This window comes from Prionailurus bengalensis, chromosome E4, assembly GCF_016509475.1.
Source record: "Prionailurus bengalensis isolate Pbe53 chromosome E4, Fcat_Pben_1.1_paternal_pri, whole genome shotgun sequence".
In the NCBI taxonomy this organism is placed as follows: Eukaryota; Metazoa; Chordata; class Mammalia; order Carnivora; family Felidae; genus Prionailurus; species Prionailurus bengalensis.
This window is the reverse complement of record NC_057360.1, coordinates 1,497,353-1,516,499: the sequence shown is the minus strand read 5'-3', so window position 1 is coordinate 1,516,499 and position 19,147 is coordinate 1,497,353. Positions and strand designations below refer to the sequence as shown.

The following is a 19,147-nucleotide window of genomic DNA, read 5'->3' as shown; positions in this document are numbered from 1 at the left end:
CCCACCAACAGTGCAAGAGGGTTCCCCTTTCTCCACATCCTCACCAGCATCTGTAGTCTCCCGATTTGTAGATTGTAGCCACTCTGACTGGCGTGAGGTGGTATCTCGGTGTGGTTCTGATTTGTATTTCCCTGATGATGAGTGACACTGAATATTGTTTCATGTGTCTGTTGGCCATCTGGATGTCTTCTTTGGAAAAGTGTCTATTCATGTCTTCTGCCCATTTCTTCACTGGATTATTTGTTTTTCAGGTGTGGAGTTTGGTGAGTTCTTTATAGATTTTGGATACTAGCCCTTTATCCGATATGTCATTTGCAAATCTCTTTCCCCATTCCTTCGGTTGCCTCTTAGTTTTGTTGATTGCTTCCTCTGCAGTGCAGAAGCTTTCTATCTTGATGAGGTCCCGATAGTTCATTTTTGCTTTTAATTCCCTTGCCTTTGGAGATGTGTTGAGTAAGAAATTGCTGCGGCTGAGGTCAGAGAGGTTTTTTCCTGCTTTCTCCTCCAGGGTTTTGATGGCTTCCTGAATGAGAGGCTTTTCTGCATCTACTGATGTGATCATGGAAAGCGAGTTATAGATTTCCAGCTATCGAGCCATTCTTGCGTTCTTGGACTCAGCCCTAGGGGGTCATAGTGCGTTATGCTTTTGATTCATTGCTGAAGCTTATCAATAACTTATACAGAATTTTTTACATCAAGTCCTAAGTACAACTAGCCTGTATTCTTACATATATTATTTTTATCAGGTATTCACATTACTATTATGGTTTCATAGAATGGATTGGGGAAATTGCCATCTTTTTCTAAGGCTTGGAATAGCTTAAATAATATCAATGTCCGTGTCTTAAGGTCCAGAGTGAACTCAGCTGTGACACCATGTCATTCCAGTGTTTATCTGCAGTGTCTTATAGCAGTTGGTCCACTCAGAACTTTCATATTTTTGGAGTCAATTTTGATAATTCGCATTTTCCCAGAAATCATTGGATCCATATAGACTTTCAAACTTTGTCTTATCAAAAACCAATTTTTGGATTTATTTTTCCGTTCTACTATTTTTTGTGTATTATTTTATCACTATTAAAATTAGATTCATTTGTCCCTTTTGTTGTTTTTTCTAATTTCTTAAGATGACTATGAATTTCCTGCACTTCCTCTTTAATAATGAAGATATTTAAGGCCATAGTTTATTCCTTTCTGAGCATATTTTATACTGTCATAGTTTCAGTGTGAAGTATCTCATTTCCTTTGTGTTTGAGATACTTTGTGATTTTCCTTTGAACATCCTCTTCGATAAAAGACTTCTCTCCAGGCATGTTTCTTAATTTCCACCTTAAGATCTTCGGGGTTGAATTTTTATTACTTATTAGATTACGATCCGAGAATGCGGCCCACATAGTAATTAAAGATTTTATTCCGTGGCCGTGCTCCTGGCTGAACTTTCTACGAGTTCCTTGGATGCATGAAGAAAAACGTGTGTTGCCTACTAGAGGGATGTTGGGTTCTACAAAACTCTTCTTAATCGAATTTGTTGATTACATTCTATTACCTGTCTTACTCTTGCTTATGGGGGCGCCCTAATTCCGAAAGGGGATTTGAAATCCCCGCTAGTGGTTACACAGGAGCACACACCCGTAGCACGCACAGGCATGTACGCGTCCCCACGCGCCCACACGCGCGTTTGTGCACACGTGCCACCGTAGGCTACGGTCTGCCACGTGTCGGGACCGGAGCATGTAATGTCTGAGCGCGCAGACTCCGAAGCCAGGCCGCCTGTGTTCGAATCCTGTCCGTTCCCGCAGCTCCCTCAGCCTCAAATGCGGGAGGACGACCCTCTTCCCGGGGCCGACGTGAGGCTCAAGTTCATCAGTCCACAGAACACTCTCCGCAGAAGTTACCGGTTTTCACACCGTCGTTTCCTCACAAATGTCCTCTTCCTGCTCTTCGGTGCTTTTTCAGATTCAGTCCCGTCTTGTCTGATAGTGACATTGCCATTCCTGCTTTCTCGCTGCTTTTATTTTCTTGGCAGTTTTAAACTGTCTTCCATAACATAAGTGTTCTTCTTACAAATTGCACGTGCCTCCTAGAGAGGGAATGTGGCCCGCTCACGTTTCGGACACAGCCTGAGAAGATTCCTTTACGTATTACTTTGCTACCGTTTATTTACTTTGTTGTTTCTCTCCCTCCTTATTTCTGACAGGTTGGTCCAATGGGTATTTTCCTCTCTCTCCTTTGCTGATTTAGACACAGGCAACCTTTCCGTTCCTTCAAGTCTTATTAACATTTCTTTGTTCAAGTGACAAGAAGGCGACAGTTACTTCCCCGCCCCTAGTGGGAACAGCTCCCGCTTCTTCCCCTGCCCGCCTGGCCTCCCCTTCCTGTCCTCGCGGGACCCCGGTGCACACGGGCCCCTTCTCCCCGACCTCTGGGTTCCGCTGAGAGAGGTTAGTGTTTTTGGCCTAAGACGATTAGGGGACTTTTCTTGTAGCACGAGCCTTCCTTTTAAATCCTCTGTGTTAGCACTTAGACCACTGGCGCTCAACAGTTCATTACTGTCTATTTCCATTTAACAATGCGGCCAGGCCACAGATTTCCTGCTCTCCACACTCCCCACTCGGCCACTTCCCTTCATTGTGTCTCCGCCTCGGCCCTGATGTGTCGCACACAGCTGCTACCGAGCTTGCAGGGACGAGAGCCAGAGCCAGGCTGGGCTGTGCAGGAACCCCTCCCGCGCCCCCCCACCATGCGGGAACCCCCTCTGCAGGACCCTCCCCCCCCCCCCCCGCAGGATTTCCCTTTGTGCAGGACCCCCCTTTGTGCAGGACCCCATGCAGGAATCACCCCCCACTGCGGGACCCCCCCACAGCCTTCTCCGGGCCGTGCCTGCTCCCCCGCTGCCTTCTGGCCGGACCCCTGACCAGCCTAGCGCCACCAGGGGTCGTCACACAGCTTTTGCCGGCTCTGTGAGCGTTCTCAGTCGGCAGACTCCAATCTGTTGTCGATCTGTTGTCATCAGTCGGGGGGGGGGGGGGGGGGGGGGCGGGGAGTAAAACCACTTTCTTCCTACTTTGTTTTTCTCCATCTTCTCGGCCGGAATCCCTGTCATTTGAAGGTGAGGTTACTCTTCAGACATCTTAATTGTCCCTCGTGATCTCCATCGTTTTGTCATTTCCTTCTCGTGCTCGGGGTGTTCCTTCTATCTGATCTTTGCAGCCGTTGACTCGACTTTGCACCACCACCACTGTCCCCCCTCACCGACCCCCCGTCTCATTTCGTGTTTAGCTCACAAGTCTCGGTGCGCGGCGTCTGCCGAGGACGGTGTGCGGGGCCTGGGCACCGATGCGCCCCTGACCTGCCCCTGCAAACCGGGGCCAAGCGCCCCGACCCCCGCCCTGTTATTTTGTGATAACGAATAACCTTTGGAGGTTATGCAAATCATAACCAGAGCTGTTAGGACGAAAGTAAAAACTCCAAAACGGGGGAGGAGGCCGAAGGGCGAGCACACATCTGTTCCACGCCAAGCGGGGGCAGCATCCGGCGCTCTTTCACGGACGCTCAAGTGCTCCAGGAGCACCCACTTGTGTTCTGACGTGCTATTGGTCAGAGCACCCAGAGTTCTGTCCGAGTCCAGTTTACAGAAAGCCGACGGCCTGCATGTGCTTCCTTCTGAGAAGAACGCGGAGGAATTCTGTCCCTCAGACACACAAACGGTGTCCGGCTCATCAAGAAAATTACAGACCAAAGGCACAGTTTTATTGCCTGTAGGGCACTTATCAGTTTGGGATGCGACTTGGCAATCGTATTTCATGACTCCCTATTTCCAGAAACTTCTTTCCTATATTTTTAGAAGTCAGTTTTACCATCTTGCTGCCTCTTCCGTCAAGAAGGTAAAAAGAAACTGACACGGGCTCACTTACAAACACCATGTGTGTGACATACGTGCGTGTGTGTGAAGCGTGTATATCCTTTCGGGCTCTTACAATTCTCTGTTCCATTGCTTGTTCCATTTCCTGTTCTTTCTCTCTCTGGCCACTGGATCGCATTAGGTATGTGATTTTCTCGGACTTGCCCTTGGGGCTCAGGCCCAGGTTTTGGGGGGCTTTCGGGGGCCGTAGCCTGTGTGTGGTGGAGAATGCACTGGTGCTTGGCCCCGTGGGCCAGTAGACACGGTCACCTTGAGGGTCCCCCAGGACACCCCAAGCTGCCTGACCACCAGCTGGCTGGCCGGGCGCTCCCCCTAGTGGGGGGAGCTGTGTCCAAACTCAACTTCCCAGGGAACCAGAAGTTCCCACTTCCTTAAGGAGGGGGGCTGCGCATAAATCCAGTTTCCCGCAAAGCTCCCAGAACTTCCAGACCGTCGGCTCGGCACCCGCAGGGTCTTTCCCTCCACTGGCAAGGCTGCTGTCGCACGCGCCGCACAGAGAGGGGGGAGGACGGAGGGGAGGGACGGTTGTCCTCTTCAGGACAACAGCGCCATGATGTAGCCAGCTGCGTCCGGCTTGAGCAGGCCTCTCTGCAAAATGCCAAGAGAGCATCAGCACCCCGGGCATGCCAGCCTGCGCCAAGTTCACACGCGCTCTGGGACGACAGAAGACCTGCTGACACCGGGCCACCCACTTCCTACCGTCCGTTCCCCTGCAGGTGGTTTAGGATACAATTTCTAGAAAATCATCTGTAAGAGAGATGAATTATATATACACGCAGAATGAAATCCTGCTGACGGGCTCGGTTATAACCAATTTTCCTGATCAGTCCTATCAATGTGACTCTTTCTTTCTACGTCAACGATAATAGGAATTCTTTGAAGAATTTTGATACAGATTACCAGGTTGCCTTCCAGAAAGTTAGTGACAGTTCCTGCCTCTCTGTGCTCTCTGTTTTAGCCACTGTGGTTGCGAAAGGTGGTATCTCACTGCGGCTCTAATGAGCATTTCCCTGACGGCTGTAGGAGTCCGCGTTCTCCAGAGAGCCAAGGTGAGGAGCACACATGCAGAGAGACTTGCTGTTAGGACCTGGCTCACGTAATTACGGAGACTGACAAATCTCCAGACCTGTGGCCGCGGACGCAGGAGAGACGACGGTGCACTTCCTGTCTGGAGGCCCCGAAAGAGCCGATGTTTCAGTTCAAGTCCAGAGGCTGGAAAAAGCCAGTGTTCCGGCTCAAAGGCAGACAGGCAGGAGGACTTCCTTTCCGTTCTAGTCAGTCCTTCGACCGACTGGACGAGGCCCACCCACATCGGGGAGAGGGATCTGCTTTATGGCCTACTGGTTTGCATATGAATCTCACCCAGAAACATCCTCACACACATACTCAAAACAACGTTTGGCCAAATACCTGGGGGTCTTGGGGTCCAGTCAAGTTGATATGTAAAACGAACAGCACGACTACTAACGAAATTGAACAAAGTTCCATCATCTGATTGCCTTTTTGTATTTATACTGTGAACTGCCTCCCCGGTCCTTCACCCATTGGGGTGTTTTCTTTCTCTTCTTAATTTACAAGGAGTCCTCATACAGTTAGCATAGTAGCATATTAGCCATTGACGTAGTAGGTGCCACAGGTATTTCCCCCAGTGTGTTGTCAGTCAGCCTGCTGACTGAGTGGGGTTTGGACAAAGTGCTTGAGCCCATATCCCTTGACAAAAGCCCAGAGCACAGCCGTTCGGTGTCCTGTCTGGTGAGGGGCAGAGGCACACACTCTGACTTGCAGAGGGCGTGAGCACCGAGAAGCCCAATGAGGACGCAGAAGAGGCGGGAGGGCGCCCGTCCGGGCGGGTCTAGGTGGTGGACGCCCAGAGGCGGCATCACGATTTTGCTCAGGTTTTTGGCCTGTAATCTAACCTGGCGAAAGTTTAAGCAGGCGTCGCCACATGTTTACCTTAGCAATAAAAAAGCACCATGCATTAGGAAGCAGAGAGAAGGTTCTAGACAGAGAATAGTAAAGAAAGACTCCTAAACTGTGCCCCCCCCCCCCCGCAGTGGGTCAGTGCACTCTCTCCTACTTTACACAAATCCAGCAGAAACCGCAAACATTTCGAACAGTTTCTGTGAGTCACGCAGTGTGCTACGTGACCTATGTTAATTAGCCTGCCTCGTTCGGTGCCCTTTCGAGTGGGTGTAACATCTGGCTTGCCTTCCCTCATCCTGCTTTTTCCTTCCTTGGTCCAGGACCAAGACCCTGAGAGTTAATGAGCTCGCCCAACAGAGTAAACAAACACTGGTACATCTATAAGCCGGAGAGCTGTGATCTGTCTCCAGAAAAGCCGGCGGCGGAGGTCCAAGCTTTGAAACATTACCCTTTGTTACTTAGTTACAGAGTTCACAGGAAAAACACTCAGTGTCCCGTGTACTTTGTATATATTGTTATTCATTTGTTGTTACTGTTTATTTTGAAGGTATGGCACTTACCTCCAAGTCTGAAGAACTAAATTTGTAAGCAATATTCCAGCCCAGTGTTCCATAATTTTTTCTCTCATTGATTAGAGCATTGAAAAAACATAAGCCGAATAAAAGCTTTTTCCACCACGGTCCACAGTCCAGTTTTTCAAATGTCTCTTCTGTCACCACTCCACTGCCACTGTATCCAAACGTCTGCAGTAAGTTGCTTTTCAATCCTTGCGGATTTTCCACTGCAATCTTGAGAACAGGTGTGAGAAGGGCAGCACGTGAGACACAGGCACCAGGTCTAGAGGGGACAGAGCGGGGCAGGGAACTGGCTAAGAGGGCAAAACAAAAATCCCGGGTTAAGTCTTTTTTCACTTGAAAGTTTCCGTAAGAGGACTGTACCAGGTCTCCTATTGTTCCAATTCAGATTTTAAAACGAAAAGTGTAACACTGTCGGGCGCCTGGGTGGCTCAGTCGGCTGAGCGTCCGACTCTCGATTTCGGCTCAGGTTGTGAACCCGGGATCGTGGGTTCGGGCTCCCTATCGGGCTCTGTGCTGACAGCGCGGAACCTGCTTGGGATGTTTCTCTTTCTCTCTCCCTCTCTCTCCAAATAAATAAATAAATAAACTTCAAAAAAAGAAGATAGGACTCAATTTAACAAAAAGAGTGTGGGGGGGCGCCTGGGTGGCTCAATCGGTTGGGCATCCGACTTCGGCTCAGGTCATAATCTCACAGTCTGTGGGTTCGAGCCCCGCGTCGGGCTCTGTGCTGACAGCTCAGAACCTGGAGCCTGTTTCAGATTCTGTGTCTCCCTCTCTCTGACCCACCCCTGTTCATGCTCTGTCTCTATCTCAAAAATCAATAAACATTAAAAAAAAATTAAAAAAAAAAAAGAGCGTGGCCGTTAACTGTTGAAACTGTGAGGTGTCTGCAAAGCTCCCTCGTCTGCACATTGTACACAAACACATACAAGCTGTGTGCGTGTGCACGTGTGAGGATCCGTGGGTGGGAACGCGTAGGTGATACACGGACATGTGTGTTCGTGAACAGCAGGTTTCCGGGTCAAGGCTCAGACCGACCACTCGCAGAGCTGCTCCTGGTGCCAGGCTCTGATGCCCCCCAGGGCCACCCAGTGGGAGTCGGATGTATCCTGAGTGTGCAGCGGGGTCCGTGTCCCGGAAGAGGACCTCCCTGCTTATCTGGACGGCCTGTGTCCGGCACAGCAGCCCCTCCTTCCAGGGATGGAGAAATGCGGGTTTGCTGGGGAGCACAATCAGATCCTCTCCGGGGAGAGGGAAGGAGGGACCGGTCCCGGCCCGGAGCCTAAGACTCTCACACTGCGGCCCGGGGCCTGGAGAGCGCCCCGTGGAGTGGGCATCCCGGACCTCCCCGCATGTTGGCCTTTCGAATCCCCTATCGCTGCAGACGGCCGGCAAGTTTGGCCGAGAAAGCCCTGAGGATGTGGAAATGAGGAATTTTCGTTGTGTTCCCTGTCACTACTGATCTCTGGAGACTCCTGCTCGTGTCTCGCACCCGCGTAAGGAAGCGTATGTGAGGGGGAAGGCGGGAGGGAGAGTGGGGGCAGGTGGGGACAGAGGGAGAGAGAAAGTGTGACTCTGGGGAAGAAAGTGGCTAATATCTGAAGTGCAGCCGTGGCTTGCTAATCGCAGCGATGGACCTGCTTGAGGTGGAATGTTCCGCGAGGCCGCCCTTCGGGCCCCTGTCCCCAACACCTGCTCTCTGGCTGCTCTCTGCCAGAGCCTTTCCAGAGAATGAGCTGTGGGGTGACAGGGCAGCAGAGGCAGGAAAAGCCTGGGCCAAACGGCCAGGCAGAGGACACAGATCCCGTGCTCCGGCTCACAGCTGCCGGAAGTCTAAGCACCCCTGTTTGAGAAAATGTCCCGCGAACTGTGAGTCTCTTGGAAGCAGGGGTCCGGCCTGCTGCGTTAGTGTCCCTCCTGGACCACAGTGCAGGGCCGAGCGCAGAGGAGAGACGCAGCACCCTCTTCGAAATCCGAGTTATGAACACAAGACAATGTACATTCAGTGTTCCTCAGTCAATACCAAGCCCCGTCCTGCTTTGTCCGTACCTTTAAGCTCCTCTGAAGAATAGGAATCAGGAAAGAACTGCCCGAGTCTGAGCTTAACCACAGCCTGAACTCAGGGTCCACTGTCACATCTGGGCTATTAAATCTGCAAAACAGAAGGGTGATAAAAATAGTCCAGCCAAACCAACATGTTTTTAGGAATCCCAGAATCTCTATGTTGGAAGTGACCTAGAGCTCATTTAAATAATCGTGTTTGAGCCCCCCAGCTCTCCCTCTCCTGCGACGCAGGGATTTGCCTAAGACCCAGTAAGGCCCAGCTTTGAAAAGCAGTTTTTCCACCTGTAAGCTCAAGAGTGCTCACTGCAAAAATCCTTGGAAAAAGTACAAATTAAGACCAAAGTGAGTGAAGTGTTTCCCCGGTCAAATCTGGAACAACATCGAAATAAGTGACGGTGGTCACAGATTATCCATCGAATAAAACAGCAACATGATTGATACAAAGAAGCCAATGAATAAATGCAGGAGACGGTAAGCCTCCTCCTTAGAAAAGAACATCACTTAATACATTTAGAAGGAATTGTGGAATTAGAAAGTCACTGTTTGGCAAATAATAAAGCCATAATTCAGTCAAAAATTCCCAATGGTGGCGCCTGGGTGGCTCAGTCGGTTGAGCGTCCGACTTCGGCTCGGGTCATGATCTCGTGGTTCGGGAGTTCGAGCCCCGCGTCGGGCTCTGTGCCGACAGCTCAGAGCCTGGAGCCCGCTTCGGATTCTGTGTCTCCCTCTCTCTTTGCACCTTCCCAGCTCACATGCTCTCTCTCTCAAAAATAGACGTTAAAAATTAAAAAAAAAAAAAATCCCAACTGTGTGCTCTCGATACGATGCCCCAGGGACACAAACGTGCTGTGTGGCTTTTCTGCAATACCGCGTAACCACAGTCTGACCGCGAGAAAACAGCAGGCAAACCAAACGGATGGAACCGGCTGGTACTTTTCAGAACCGTCCAAGTTATGAAACACAAAGACTGAGGAACGATCTAGAATAAGGAGGATCTAAGAGCCAAGACAGCTGAATGAATGAGAACCTGGACCAGAATTTTTTTTCTTTTTTTCTTTCTTTTTTTTTTTTTGGCAGTAAAAGATGTTATTTGGGGGCCAGCGGGCTAGGTAGGACTGAGGTGATCAGATCATCGGTGAGCACACTGGCGTGTCTGAGGCACCAAGCGGCATCATGTTCTCAGCTGACTTCCAGTGGTTCAGAAAAGAATTACGTACAAATGTGTGAACAAGCGAAAGACAGGAAATGGCCAATGTTACCAACCGGGAGCCAGAGGGCAGGGGAGGGGAGCGGTCATCCTGTTCGTGCATCTTTTCTGCATGTCTGATTATTTTTGTCAAATGTGCAAAACAAATCCAAACAACAAAAGCAACACAAACAAACAATGAAACAACCCCACAGAACCCAAAAGACAACAACAACAACAAAAATCCAACACAGAATTAAACAGAAAAACAAAAATAAACTAAAACCCTGGGGCTCTGGCTGGCTCAGCTGGTTGAACCTCTCACTCGGTTTCAGCTCAGGTCACGATCTCACCGTTGGTTGAGTTCGAGCCGCACGTCGGGCTCCGTACCGAGCGCGGAGTTGACCTGGGGTTTGCTCTGCCTCTCTCTCTGCCCCTCCCCTACTTGTGTTTTTTTTTTCTCTCTCTCTCTCAGAATAAACACCCACCCAGTAAAATCCCACTAACTAGGTATAAGTATGCCTTTCCTTTTCTTTCTTTTTTTAAATAAAAACAGTACACTGTAATACGGTTTGTAGCCTGATAGTTTTCCTTAGTAACATGTTGTGAACACATTTCCTTAACTCTTAAATCTAAGAAATTTGCTTCACAGTTTTCTCTCCCATAGTAGGCTGTAGTCTTAAACCCTTAAAGGCTTGATTTGATAAAGAAGTGTGAATTCCTCTTAATTATACTCTGACTACATAGACTGCTTTTTTTTTTTATGCGCTGTTAACTACTTTTATTAAGCTTCTGAAATTCTGTTCTGAAGAACATTCCTCTAATTTCTCTTTTTCTTTTTTTAAAAGTTTTTTTTTAAGGTTATTTATTCATTTATTTTTGAGAGAGGGAGAGAGAGAGCAGGGGAAGGGCAGAGAGAGAGAGAGGATCCCAAGCAGGCTCTGCACCGGTGCCGAGTCCGAGGCTGGACTTGAACTCACAAACTGTGCGATCACGACCTGAGACGAAACCGAGACGCTCAACCGACTGAGCCTCGCAGGCGCCCCAACTAGTCTCTTTTTTTTTAAATGATACATTGCTATCTGCCATTCTGTTGTTCTCGAGCCTAGTGCACTTTGGAAGGCTGACCGACGTCGTCTGGTCCCTCCCGTGCACAGTCCCTAGACTGATTCTTGGCAGGTGCCCTGTTGGTAGTGTTCCAATGACTAATGAATGAGGGGAGTGGCGGGAATGATCATGTCACCTTCCAAGGTTTACAAGTACTGAAATTACACCACTGAGCAGTCTTGTCTTCTGGCTCTTTTTTTTTTAATTTTTTTTTAATGTTTATTTATTTTTGAGACAGAGAGAGACAGAGCATGAACGGGGGAGGGTCACAGAGAGAGGGAGACACAGAATCGGAAACAGGCTCCAGGCTCTGAGCCATCAGCCCAGAGCCCGACGCGGGGCTCGAACCCACAGACCGCGAGATCGTGACCTGAGCCGAAGTCGGCCGCTTAACCGACTGAGCCACCCAGGCGCCCGTCTTCTGGCTCTTAAATGGCAAAGTACATACGAGAAGGAGATTATTAAGAACTTTGTAAACTGTTGCAGGCACAGGAGTCAGAACAGAACGGACGATCCTGGCGAAGCTTTTAGAAATTTAATCAAGGCAGGTGCATTTGGCTTCTGGTTCCCTGTGGGTGTGCCCAGCCTTAGAACACAGCGTGAAGGGGAGGGCCTTACACACACGCATGTGCACACACTCACAGGACAGCGCCGACCGCCCAGGGGAGGCCGACACACGTGAACCGCTGGAGAGAAAACTATCGATGGCAACTGGTTAAAACTCGACCAGTTTAAACCCCGCCCACCGCACTCCGTGTTAGCATAACTACCTTCTGGCTACTTCCACCGCCAACAAGAAGCCCGAGCCCCGAGCCCCGGGCAGCTTCTGCCTGAGTGAGCGTCGGGACGGAGCCAGAGAAAGTCAGAGGAAGTGCTAAGGATAGGCCAGAAAGGAGGGACAAGAGCTGTTTGGAATCGTGTAGAATGTTAAAATCTATGGTTTGGATGCACACGTGTGTGCGGGGGGCATGTTTTCTGCCGCGAGGGAGGGCCGAGGAGGAGAAAGTGGGCAACGGAGTGGAGAGCAACAGTCAGGGAGGCTTTTTTTCCCTGTAAAACCGACGTATTCTTAGTGGAGTTTTAAAGCTCTTGGGGGAAGAAGAACCCAGGTAAGGAAGCTTAATTTTCCCCCGAGTGGCCCGGCACGTTATTTTATTATTGCTTAAATGTGTTCATTTCCACTTTCACCTCATTGTTTTTCTGTTTTTTTTTTTTTTTTAAGATTATTTATTTTGAGAGAGGGAGGAGGGAGGGGCAGAGAGAGGGGGAGGCGGAGAGAATCCCAAGCAGGCTCCACCCTGTCGGCACGGAGCCCGACACGGGCCTTGAACTCGTGAACCACGAGATCATGAACTGAGACGAAATCAAGAGTCGGAGGCTCCACCGATGGGGCCCCCCAGGCGCCCCTCATCCCACTGTTTTGGTATTTAGCGGATCCCTTACAAATACACGTAAGCCTCTTACGAGTCTATGATGGAGCAGAGCCGTGGCATGAACGACGCGGCGAGATGGCAGTTCTGGAGGAAGACCCACCGTGTGGGGCTGCTCAGGGCCTTCACAATGACCTCTTCTGCCTTAGCGGCCTGGCCACGGCCCAGGGAAAGCACCGCCACATGCTGCGTTCTTCCTTTCAACTCTTGCGCAAACTTCAGGAGCGTGTTGGTGAGGTCAGTCCCTGTAACCACGTGGAAACGTGCACCCTGTTGTAAATACGTTTCGTCCTCTCTTAACAAACGCAACCTAGCGATGATGGGGCTGTGGCAGGAGGCGCAGTCACAGAGCGGAAACTACAGGGTTTGGATCAAACACAGAGTTCAGATCTTGGTTCTGCTGCTAACTGGGTGGCCTGGGTTTTCTAACATACGGGGGTGACAGTACCTACCGACAGCAGTGACTGCTGGTTATCTGCTCCAGCGTCTAGTTGTCCCCCTCTCCTTAGCAGCTGACCCCGATGTTACCCAAGATGACTGTGTCCCCAGCTGAAATACTTCATTTTTAGCAGCTAAGTATGGGCATCTAAGTTGGTAGCAGTTTGTTGAATTGTCATGTAATACTTCCTTTCTCCCATTCTATATATCGTTTGGAGTGTGGGCGTGAGGGCTGGAGCCCCGGCAGCCACCCTGGGCTACGTCCTCAGGAAATGCACAGCACCTACTATGAGTGTGTCAGGCACAGAGTGGCTGCTCTACATGAAAGGTTAGAGAGACAAAGCCTCCACAAGGACACACTTTTCTAATTCTTTTTTGCCTAATAGAATCAAAGTTTGAAAATGGTGAATTCTAAAGACATATTTGATCTGGAGATGATGAAGAATGAAAGGTGAGTTAAAATACTTTGCTTAGGGTCTGTTCGGCAAAGACAAGGGAAAAAGCATTTGGAGCTTTGAGGAATACAAGGGCTGGGTGGACGGGGCCACTTGCTGATGGTTTGTTTTATATACATATTCATGAGCCAACATATTAAAACAGTTGATAAATACAAGGGCAGTCCCAACTTCCAGATCAATAATATGTGTTTAGGAGATATTTTCTGCACAGAAAATTGGTAGCGGTAAGTTTTTCCACGGTTATGTTATGAATCCGGGAAATTGTATTCTTCTTTGTTCTTTTACATTTTTGGAAACATTCAGTCTTCATATAACTTAATCTGTCCCTTTCCCCAATTATGTAAGTAAGAATAGGAAAAGACTTTAAACATAAAAATACCCAACACAGAACCTACTTCTCTATGCCTTTTTTTTTAAAGTTTATTTATTTTGAGAGAGAGAGAGAGAGAGAGACAGAGACAGAGACAGAGACAGAGAGAATCCCAAGCAGGCTCCACGCTGTCACCACAGGGCCCGACGTGGGGCTTGAACTCACGAACCATGAAATCGTGACCCGAGCCGAAACCCAGAGTCGGACGCCTCGCCGACGGAGCCCCCGGCGCCCCGTTTGGTGAGTGCCGCACGGGCCTCTTACCGTGGGAGTGCAGAAGTATCAGTGGCGTTGTGGCACTGGATCCCTCATAGGACTCTTGCAAACGAATTCCAGTCCTGAGAGCATATTCATCTCCCATTTTTTCAGTTACAAACCTTCTCGCTGAATTCTTCAGCTGCTCCGGCTGAAGAATTTTGATCTGAAAGAGAAAGCACCAAAGGCACGTTCCCTGTGGCAAAACGGAACCAAACAAGGAGGCGTTCGTCATTCTCGTCCCCGGAGCTCTGCGGTGTCCCTCGTTCTGGGAAACTGCAGCGGGCGGGTCTGTGTGGCGGGGAGACCGCGGCCACCGCTCGGGGGCCCTCACGTGGCCCTTCCTCAGGGCCTCTGTCTCTCACACTCTGACAGAGATCTTGCCTCGGACGTGAGATCCAGGTTACGGTCCCCGATTTCTCGTGGGCGCGTCCTCCCCGCTGTCTGCGTCTGGAGCAGGAAGACCCCACCGCGTGTGGATGCAAGTCAGGAGCACCCTGGCTCCTCTAGTAACAACACGGAGATAAACAGCCCAGCAAGCTGGGTGCGGATTGAGAAAGAACTCTAGCAGGACCGAAAGGTTTTGGAAACCGTGTCCACGTGGTGAGTAGAGGGGCTCAGGGCCCGTTGGAAGAAATCACTGCACCTCTCGGAGGAAACACCTTCGGCATGAAAATTGTTTCAAACGAGCCACTTCTGGGAACTGACCATGGATTTTGTCCTGAGCATTTTCAGCATCAGAGAGTCTGTCAGTTAAGGCAAAGCTGAAACCGTGTGGGTCTGTGAGGGTGCCCTGGGCTGGACCGTGGGAAGTTGCCATTTTTACATGTCGGATCCGTCAAATATCGGCAAAGTCACTGTTCAACATAATACATGCGATCAATACGTCAAATTTGAATCTTTTCTGTTATTTCTTGGAAAAATTAATCTTAATTTTTATTTGACTTAAGTGGAGCATGTATGTGTGTGTCTATATATTTTTTTTTCTTTCAAGTCTTTACAAAATTTATTATTTATTTTGAGGGGGCGGAGGGGCAGAGCGAGAGGGAGAGAGAGAATCCCAAGCAGGCTCTGCACTGTCAGCACAGAGCCCAACACGGGGTTCGATCTCACAAACTGAGAGATCGTGACCTGAGCCGAAATCAAGAGTCGGACACTGAACCCACTGAGCCCTTCCCCGGGCGCCCCTGTGTGTGTATATTTTTAAATGAGTATCGGCCACACACACAGCATCTGGGGTCTAAGGGCCAAGCTCGGCCAGTGTGTCCAGTGAGTGGAAGCATTAGAATCAGCTGAGGCCAGCAGACAGTGAGGTGTGGTCCCGACACGTCACCACTGAGGGTGTCACCGCCGAGGGTCTGTGCTCCCAGATGTGAGTGTACCCCCCGCCCCCCTTACTTTACTGGCCAACAGAGCAGCACTGTAGGTCGGGGGTGTGCTGAACTCTTTTCCAAGCGGCCACGAGCAGTTCTGGCAAGTGTCCTGGCATCCATGTCCCCCCGTCGCCATCCTTCCCGGCCGCTCTCGTGTCTGGCAGGCCGTCGCGATGGGGAGCGGTGCGCCGACCGGACCGGGCCTTGTCCTGACGGGGCTCTGCGGTATCGTCCTTCCCCGGGGGCCCCGCCTTCTTTCTGATCTAGTCTCGCTTCATCTCGCAGGGGGCGTCTCACTTTCCGACTCTTACAGGTCAGACCCCGCTTCAAATATCCTAACCAGTTTCTTTGTCCGTACATGCAACACTTCATCAGACCAGGTCTTCCGACTGTGGGTTTGGGAAACGGGATCAGTACACTCACAAAGTTTGCAGTTCACGAGCGGAGATCACCCGGCGCTTACCGGGCCAAGGAAATGTAGCAGAGGCCTTAACGACCGGTTAATTTCGCCGTGAAGGTCATACATACTGGCTACATAGAACTCGAGTGAGACGAAAAGGCAGAAGTTGAAAAATGAAGGCCCTATTTTCTAGAAGACCACCGTCGTTTCTTGTGGCTCCTTCCATTCTCTGTGCGCGTGCGCACATGGCTTCTTCCACAAGGGGAGTCCTGCCCGCAGACCGGTGCCCAGCATTCGTGTTGATACGGCTTAAATGTATCTTTGTGTTAGTCTGGTTCTCCTTCCTCGAGACTTTGAAGTCTCGTAAGAAAGATCTCCATAGGTTCAGATCCACTGGTCTGGGACAAATTACACTCGAAATGTTGAGACAAGCAAGACAAAGTGAACATGTCTATAAGCCACATGCAGTGTTAGGGGCAATCACCCTCTGGAGTAAATTTTAAAGTGTTACGAGAACAAAATTTAAGGCAGAAATCGAAGGGTTACCGGCTGTCGAGGCTGCCGTTTGCAGAAGTCGGGGCGGGAGTGGGAGAGAGGGGAGGGATTTCTCCATCACTAAACTAGATGGCGGATGAGGAAATGAAAAGAGTTTTTCGGGTGATAAGGGTGAATCCAGGATGATGTACTTGGAAGAAGTAGGCGGGTCCTGAAAGGGGCTGGGGAGAAGGCCTGTTCATCTCTCAAATGTACCCGCTTTCTAAGTCCTCGCCCCCTGGGGGGCGGGGGGGGGGGGCGGGGGGGGCGGGGGGGGGCGGAGCACCACCCGACTGGAGCCTCCGCACAAAAGAAACGGTAAGGAGCTGACCGCTTCCCTCCAACATCAACATTACTTGTAAAATCCACGTATTTTGCTAATAACAATTTAAATTGGAATGGTTTCAATGGTTACTGGTAAAGTGCTCAAAACTCTGAGAACATCACTACTTTCTTGTAGCGCATCTTACCAGAATGAGTCTTTGAAATGGAGTGAGTCTCTCCCAGTGGAAATTCACAGGACTATATATTTCTTCAACTTCATTCAGAAGTTCAGCTAGATAAAATTTAGAGAGAGACACAGAGATGGACAGTCAAATGCCCTGGGTCACTAAAGAGACACCGCGATGAAAATTTTGGCATAAAACTGTCAATTTTTTTTAGACACGGCTGACTTCTTTTAAAGCGAACTTTATTCCTATAAGACCTGAGGGGTCCTCGAGGTCACAGGTGAGGTGGACCTCGGGCCAGGGAGCAGGGCTTGGCCAACACTTCCTAACCTGCTCCGCATGTGAATACATGCTTTCCTGGTGAATACAAACTGATAACTCTAGGGGTTAGACATTCCTATTCATGGGGCGCCTGGGCGGCTCAGTCGGTTAGGCATCCGACTTCAGCTCAGGTCACGATCTCGTGGTTCGTGGGTTCGAGCCCCGCGTCGGGCTCTGCGCTGACAGCTCAGAGCCTGGAGCCTGCTTCGGATTCTGTGTCTCCCTCTCTCTCTGCCCCTCCCGTGCTTACACTCTGTCTCTGTCTCTCTCAAAAATAAATAAACATTAAAAAAATTTTTTTTTAAATATATACAAAAAAGAGATTTCTACTCATAATCTACCTGTAACAGATATGGGACATGAGAATTAAATGGAAACGCAACACGATTCCTAAATTTTGAAAAAACTGACTATTATCCATATCTGGTTGTTTCATGCTGCCACAGGGTCCTCTGGGCTCACCCGCCCCCACGAGGTGGGGAGCCTTCTGGTTTCGCTTCCAGCCATCCCCGACGCAGTCATGGTTTCTACCTATCTCCTATCCCTAGGTATTTCCCTTCCCCAGCGTCTACCTTTAAATACAACTTGCATTATAGAAATAGCTTTTTTGAATAGAGTGAAAATAGGTTTGCTGGTCTTAGAAAAAAAAGCCTATGATACATGAGAGTCTAGTTACAAATGGATAAATCGTTTTGTTTCCCCTAAAATAAAAAGATCTTCACTTTACAAAATAATGACCAGGGCGGGGGGGGGGGGGGCGGGGAAGAGAGCTTCTAAATCAGAACTGGAAATCAGGAAGCTGTAAAAGAAAGAAAAATAGACGTGACTACTGGCCACACAGGCACCTCAGCATGGCTGGCACAGACACCATCGATAAATCCAACCGACAGTGACCGCTTTGTAAAAATACTTGAACGAACAAGTTAGCATCCTCAACAAAACAAAGCTGATCATCGATTACACCCGTAGGGTTCTTACAGATGGCCAAAGAAGAATAAGCAATTCAGTAGAAAAATGGGCCGAGTACATTAACAGGTAAATCCAAATGGTCAACAAACACCCGAGAAGGTACTTAAATGTAGTGCTGGCCAGGAAATCCAAGTTAGAGTACCTTAACGTTTTCAGATTGGCAAAAGTTACCAAAAAATCAATAGCCCTCTTGGAAAAGAGGAAGTCATGTATCGCTGGTGGAAACAGAAATTATGCCGGACTTTTCAGACAAGCAACCTAGCGGCAATCTATTACCATAAAAATAATATGCTTTTGATCCACGAGTTCCCTTTCTGGCCGCCTGTCCCAAGGAAAAAGAGCAAAGGAAATGTCTGTAAGGATGTGTCGGTTCCCGCGAGACAGAGTGGTATCTTGTGTCAGGAATCTGGAAGAAGAGTGGAGAGGAGTGTGGAGGGAGACATGCTAGGATGTGGGTGGAGGTCAGGGGGCAGCGAGCAGGGCAGGGCGCCCGAGGGGCAGACGCGACAGGACAGGTGTGCCGAAAACAGCGCCATCTGCAGTGAGCGACTTCCAGAGCGCACCTGCTACATAAAACGACCCATGGGACACGGGTGGGGTGCACGTGTGGCGGTGGGTGGCGCAGGAGCCGCCCGAGTTCATGCTCAGTCGCAAGACCCGCGTGAAGCCTGCATTAAGCGACACGAGCCGGGCTCACAGCTGAGCTACGTTCCTCCCTGCGATTTTCTCATAAGATATCGAGCCACATGTGTAAGCTGACAATCCACACACACGCACACGCGCGACTAGGTCAGAGCAAACAGAACGTTGAATGCGCTCTTACTTCCCTCCGGTGGTTTCTTCCTTTCCTCCGCTGGAGCCTTTTCTGGAGAGAAAGGCAGGCTCATCAGGCAATAGACAGCCTCACTGCTTTTGAAAGCGTCCCACTGTGACACATTTGACAGAAGGGACTCGCACAGCAGAGCGAACGGTTCAAGTTCGTGGCTGACGTACAGACACTGCTTCCACGTGGAATCCGACATCCACTGAAGGTGCCGATTTCTGCAAGTTTCATACCTGTCTAATAGAGAATGGGAAAGGAGCATCTTAAAAAGAGACGATGTTCTTGACCTTTGAGTTGCTCACCAAAGGCAGACGATTAATAAATACCTGTTGTTGAGGAAAAGCCATGTTATGTAAAAATCAGTTACACAAATGGCCGCTTTTTATTGTGGCAAAAACACATAAAATCTCTCATCTTAGCCAACTGTAAGTGTAGACTTCATCAGTGTTACGTACGTTCATATTGTCGTGAAACAGATCTCCGGAACCTCCCCTGAGAGTCTGAAACTCTGTCCCCATGAAACAGCCCTCCCCTAGCCCCTGGGCAC

The 19,147-nt window shown here is 49.6% G+C and overlaps 1 protein-coding gene across 1 annotated transcript in view; it reads right to left on the bottom strand.

The window, feature by feature from the left end:
• DNAH14 (dynein axonemal heavy chain 14) overlaps positions 1-19,147 on the bottom strand; it is a 327,779-nt gene that overhangs the window by 33,652 nt on the left and 274,980 nt on the right. Inside the window, exons 72-77 of the mRNA XM_043569070.1 lie at positions 18,601-18,833; positions 16,509-16,594; positions 13,741-13,897; positions 12,245-12,455; positions 8,473-8,575; positions 6,406-6,633 (exon numbers count right to left, since the gene is read on the bottom strand). Of these exons, the coding sequence (XP_043425005.1) occupies positions 6,406-6,633; positions 8,473-8,575; positions 12,245-12,455; positions 13,741-13,897; positions 16,509-16,594; positions 18,601-18,833 (1,018 nt within the window). The remainder of the gene's footprint in view (positions 1-6,405; positions 6,634-8,472; positions 8,576-12,244; positions 12,456-13,740; positions 13,898-16,508; positions 16,595-18,600; positions 18,834-19,147) is intronic.